Below are 6,000 nucleotides of genomic sequence, written 5' to 3' on the forward strand. Positions count from 1 at the left end.
CTCTATAAATGTCTTGCGCACAATTAAAAAACCAAGGATGACACAGTGCAGTCTGATTGCTCCCCTTTTGCAGCCTTTAATCTGCAAAAATCCTCTCTGAATATGCTCTTTTAAAAAAAAGATTTTTTTTTTTACAGCTCAATCTTTGTCACCAACATATAAGAACTCAACGTCTGTGTGAGTATCACCAGTTCCACTTAGGTGCTATCGATATAATCTCAAGAGGGCCCTTGTGTTAAAGGCAGCACAGTAACATGTTGAGAACAGCACATTTAATGTGAGGGATTAAATAGCTTTAACTGCAGGGAAACAGAACAACACAGTCTCACTTCTGACTACACTGTCAAGCTGCTCCGAGACAATGAATTCGGAACTACATACCTGCTTAGCCAACAATGGGAATGGTTCAGTGAACAGCTCAGTGAGATGCATCTCGACATAATTTTATCACTATGTCATGCCGGAGCCAAGATGGAACTCAGAATATGGTATGCATCTGATCACTGAAAATGTTTCATTTCTGTGCTTTTTTCCTTTTTGGCTTTGTTTTTAGTAGTTAGTTAATGGCAGGACGTGAGAGATGAAAATTAAATGCCCAATTGAGCCGAAACCTCTCTGCAGTGATGACAAAAAAAGACAGTGAATAGAAAAGGTCTACTATAAAATACTCTAAAGTTTTTAAGGTGTTATGACATCACACAGAATTCATTGCAGCTTTGCACAACACATTTATATTAATGAAGAGAGCAACAGCTCTTGACATTCCCTGCCACCACTCTACTGCGTTTATGCCCTACAGAGTTGATCTCCTTTTGTGTCATTCCACTATTCAAGAAAATAGGCTAGGCCCACTGCTGAGCACATCCACGGTGTCTATTGCCAGTTCTCTACAAAAGCACAATGAGTCTGGTATGGCATGAATGATAATTTTCCCTAAATGATCATAATACATTTAGACACCCAATATTGAGCATTAAAAAATAAGGGTGGTTTTATGCCACCGGGAATGATTAGTGTTATGGAAATTATAGGAATTAGGGCCTTGTATTCTGTCATGTCAGATCACTCAGATACGTCAAACTCTTACCGTTACCCCCATGTAACGTGTGTGCGTGTGTGTGTGTGTGTGTGTGTGTGTGTGTATGTGTGTTGGCTTTCATGTCCCTTAGAAGAGGCAAAGACACTTCTGTGTCAGACTTGGCACGGGAAGCAGGAGGAAAACGGAAGAAAATGTGTTTCTACAACGTGACTGTATTCAAAGCCTGAAAACTGTAATTTGAGATATGAATTCATTACACGGCCTCTCATCAGTGGCCGGAGTTAATGTGATGCAACAGCGCCGCTTAGCGTCGCGCAGCGCCCTGCCTCTGACGGTTGTGTTTCTCCCCGTGATCACCGGTACTGGCCGCGGTCCTTACCTTCGTCGTCACAAAGCGTGGCTGCTGCAGGTTTGCGGTCGCGGAGGATTTGCGCCTTCTTCTTCGGAGTCCGTGCGATGAATGCTGAGTTTTACTGCCGTGGTCTGAGGGCCCGTGCAGGCAGCCACCATGGCCTGTCCGTTTACTGGCATTTTGGTTCCTTCTCACAGCGTCAGTGAAACCAGAGCAAAAGTGTTCAAACTTGATCTAAAAAAAAAAAAGAAAAGAAAATTGAAAATGTTATATTGCATTGCACCCCTGCGCATAGGCTACTTGTTAAATTTGATCCTGTTCTTAAAGGACGCGCGCCTACAGGCTGGTGCTGAACTATAAACATTATTAGGCTACCCAATCCCAATGGCATTATATTCCTAAACACTCAACAGCTAGTTTGAATTAGTTCAAATAATACCATCTTGTGTGTGTATGTGTGTGTGTGTGTGTGTGTGTGTGTGTGTGTGTCTGTGCGCGCGCGCGCGCAATTGCGTGCTTGTGTGTGTGTCTCTTGTGTGTGTCTTGTGTGTGGGGATGCTTAGACGCGGGGTTATTGGATGGATTTTAAAAAAGCTCGTGACGAAAACTCAAGTTCAATTCAAAGGTAGGATGGTGGAAAAAAAAACAAAATAGTAGGCGACTGTGTGTGTGTGTGTGTGTGTGTGTGTGTGAGTGTGTGTCTCAGTCTCAGAGGGAGAGAGAGAAAGAGAGAGAGAGAGAGAGAGAGAAAGGAGGAGAGGAAGGAGAGAGAGGAGAGGGGGGGGGGGGGGGGGTAGCCTTAAAACAGCCTGGGGCTGCGCAGCGAATATCCCCTCTCTCGCTCGGTGCGGGCGTCTATATCGGGCATGCAGCAGGTGTGTCGGGGACTCGGACGAACGAAGGAGCGGAGAGAGGAACACAAACCAGCCACCCCACCACCCCGCCTCTGCTCCACTTTGAGAGGAGAGAGTGAGTGTGCGGCAGATATTAAACCACTGAACCCTGACGATTTCTGCTCAATATCCGCGTCACCTATGAGAGGAGAGAGTTAGTTCTCCAAGCCAAAAAACGTACTAATTAGGCGAACTCACCCCATTCCCGTGACACATCTCTCCAGGCGGCCAGGTGGAGATGACATTGCAGCCTGTTACTCCATTCGGGTGCCCTCGGCAGGAGTGTGAATCACATACGACTCTTCTCCGTCAAATTAATCCATCAATTTTTCCTCCATCCAGTTCCCCCCCAAAAAACACACCACCGCACGGATAAATCCACCTGTCTGCCTCTGAAGACCTCCACCAGCACCTCACCCCCGGTAGATAGGTAGTATTCCTCTCGGTTAAGATGTCAAACACCGTTCATTCAACGGTGGAGATGGACTGGGAAAAAGGGGGAATAAAAAAAGCCGTTGAAGTGCGGGGATCAGTTAGACTCTACAATCCAAAATAACCGTTGGTTTGGGATCTCCAGCGGCAGCCCCGCGCGTTCCGCAGTGGCTCGTGGACAGGTCCGCGCGCCTCCTCCTCTCCTCCTCGCGCCGCTCGCGGATTCTTGAAGACTGAAGGGGGGATTCCGTCACAAATAACATCAAAACGCGCACACACAAACGCGCGCACACTTTCTCCCTCTCTCTTTTCTCTCTCGCCCTCGTCTTCTCCCTCACGCGCTCTTCGAAAAACCACTGCACTCCGAAAACAACCTAAACAATTCGGAACAAGTTTAAAAGGCTCGAGTTATTTTTGTAGCTTTCGACACGACAGAGGTGATGCTCCGGCAGCCGACCGAGCGCCCGGGCGGAGAGAAATAAGGAAATATTCTCCGGCAGTCTCTTTACCCCGCAGCCCGCCGCCCACGCTTCGCTGGCTGAAGGTACTTACACATCAGCCTAGTTAATTAAACATAAGGGCAACGGGCCTGAATGAGAGAATGATGGTGGAGGGGAGAGGGGGGTAGTAGTGGGGGGATGAATTGGGTGACTTCATCTTCCCATTATAAAATATCAAAAGCATATGTGACGAGTTAAGAGGGCGCGCGCAAGGGACATTTGGCCAAAAAAGCAACTTCAACTTCCCAGTTCGTTAAAACTGATAGGCTATGTCTCTTCTTCTCCTCTGCCTCTCTCCGGATTTTCTGTCTCTCCGCGTGTCGCTTTTTCTGGCGTGTCTTCTCCAGAAAATGAAGACGCAAGAGCGGTATGGCGCACACTATCATTTGTCGTTTATGGCATCACCTGGTGCCACCTCGCCAAAAGACACAGCGTGCGCGCGTGTGTGCAAGTAGGCCTCTCTCTCTCTCTCTCTCTCTCTCTCTCTCTTACACTGTGTCGACGTCAAACAAGTCACCGCGTTGCGCCTCCGCTCCTCAGAGCATCCACTGCGCACAGATAAAACATTTCAATATCCGCTGAACTGTTGTAACAATCATGTTGCACCCCTTCCCCATAGTTAAAATTCCAATTGCTTCAAAATTACCGCACCGAAACGTTTATTGCTGATGAAGTTCATGTTCCCTCATCAGTGCCAGGGTTTGTTAAAAGCTGCGGGTAAGATAAGGGAGAATAGAGGCAACACTAGTGAATTGCACAGCTTCCATTAAACATAATTAGCAGATCAAAACTGCATCACAGGGGTCCTCCGGGAGCGCTGACAAAACTCTCCCCTCTTGCTCCATGCCTCTATCTGCATCTCCCTCTGAGTGTTCCCTTGGAGTCCCATCGCAGACAGATGGTGCATGGGGCCATGTTAGCGGGCCGGGGATCTACTAGGACTGGCTGTCATGAACTGAGTTACACTTTGAAGCAGAAAAAACACAAAAAAAACAGTGCAGCATAAGCAGACCAGAGGGCTTATTATTAAGGAAGACTTCACTTCCATCCTCATCCTCCTCTTCCTCCTCCACCTCCTCCTCTATCCCTAGAATAAAAAATCTCAACCTGTTGAGGTCCTCTATCCTCCTCCGTCAGAGCCCGAGCCTCCCAGGCTTAGACTTTAAGAAACAGACAATTGCATAACGTGGATTTAACAAAAAAGGGAGACAGAAAACATGAGGACTGGATGGTGGTCTACTTTTTGTTTTTTAAGGAAAAGAATCCTGGAGGTCCAAATATAATAGCTCTCTTTCAAACCATTATGCCCACCACCATCTCCTCCTGCTATTTACCCATTAGAGACGTCCTACTGGGACAGGCTAGACCCAGGACACCCGTTTGGGAACTGTAGAGAATGTTGTGCAATACCATTAACAGTGGCTTTTTTTTTTTTTTTAGTTTAACCAACAATTATTCCCAATTGAGTATGGCTAAGCTTGTCTAATTCTATATTTAAACATTAAAGCTGTTTCCAAGGAAATAAAATCTACAAAATCTTCCGTGACACGATAAAGAAGCTTGTAAAAATGTTCCTTTTCTTTAAAAAATAAACTCATTCAAGGGTAAGCATGCCTGCAGATAGGAATCTCTGGTACATGACCTTTTTCAGGACTCTGGTGGAGCACAGTCTTGAGGATCTCTCTCTCTCTCTCTCTCATTTAGTATGCATTCATCCGGTGCACACTAGCACAACACTTGGACAGTATAGTGAGTATAGTGAGTATAGTGCTCTGCCCTGTTGTTGGTCCAAAGTGTTGGAATTCTCTTAACATGTGTCCCTGTTATTATAACTCATTTATAACCGATGGGCTCAGTCGTCATACATCTTTCATGGGCCACCAGCGCGTTGAACATAAGTTACCCAGGTATGGCGGGGTGCAGAGACGATGCCAGACACTCTCTCACATGCAGACACCCAGCTCAGGTTCAAATCTGGCTCCCAGTTTCCAAACGCCCAATTGAGCCAGCTGCCGCTACCTCTTCATTCCTGCTGTCCGATTAAATTTCACAAGGCTGTTGCTAATAGCTCATACCAGTGTGTGATTATAACATATTTGAAAAACAAGGGAGACCCATTATCACTGAAGTGCGTCAACAATGTGCTAACTATTTTGTTATTACTCTGTATAATTATTGAAGACAAAAGCTCATTCCCCTAATGTTGTTTGGCTAATAGTCAAAGCCCAGTACTGGAATGAATCAGAGGAAAGGAAAGAGTCCAATTAAAGCAGCTCCAACTCTGAAACCAGCAGGCAGGCTCACAAACAAACTGATAAATAAATATATAAATGAATAAATAAATAAATAAATTACAGGGAAGAGAAAACGATTACACAAGGCCTCTGACAAAAATGATGTGGGCAATTTTTGTATCCATGGTAACTGGCTTTTTCAGAGTGTCACCACTTTTGTTTTGGTAGAAGTGCAAGCCGTGCATTCCTGATACATATGGTTCATGTTTTGCAAACTGGGCTGGACTACACAAGTCCCCCATTCATAAACAACTGGCCACACTAACTGCTACAGGACGCCAGCCACTCATTCACACTGATTGGCTGATCACACCTACCCAGCACCCGCAGCCCTGCTGCAGCCAGCTTGCTGCTGATGCAACTGTGGAAATCTTAGCACACACTGCTAATTAGCTGCACAGCTAACTGAAGTCCAGTCCATTACAGCCTATAACTGTCAACTTTGCTTAAAAATCTTTAGTAAGAAGCACATTGTTTCCATGACAACAAG

General features: G+C 45.8%; 1 protein-coding gene across 2 annotated transcripts in view; it reads right to left on the bottom strand.

The window, feature by feature from the left end:
• Positions 1-3,639, bottom strand: part of grin2ab (glutamate receptor, ionotropic, N-methyl D-aspartate 2A, b) — a 95,042-nt gene extending 91,403 nt beyond the window's left edge. The window contains exons 1-2 of one of the 2 annotated variants that reach the window (XM_032535735.1): positions 2,483-3,639; positions 1,419-1,625 (exon numbers count right to left, since the gene is read on the bottom strand). In XM_032535735.1, coding sequence (XP_032391626.1) covers positions 1,419-1,625; positions 2,483-2,500 — 225 coding nt within the window. In that variant the 5' untranslated portion in view covers positions 2,501-3,639. The remainder of the gene's footprint in view (positions 1-1,418; positions 1,626-2,482) is intronic. The other variant, XM_032535742.1, reaches the window with a different exon arrangement.
• Positions 3,640-6,000: the final 2,361 nt, after the last annotated feature.

This window comes from Etheostoma spectabile, chromosome 2, assembly GCF_008692095.1.
Source record: "Etheostoma spectabile isolate EspeVRDwgs_2016 chromosome 2, UIUC_Espe_1.0, whole genome shotgun sequence".
Lineage (NCBI taxonomy): Eukaryota > Metazoa > Chordata > Actinopteri > Perciformes > Percidae > Etheostoma > Etheostoma spectabile.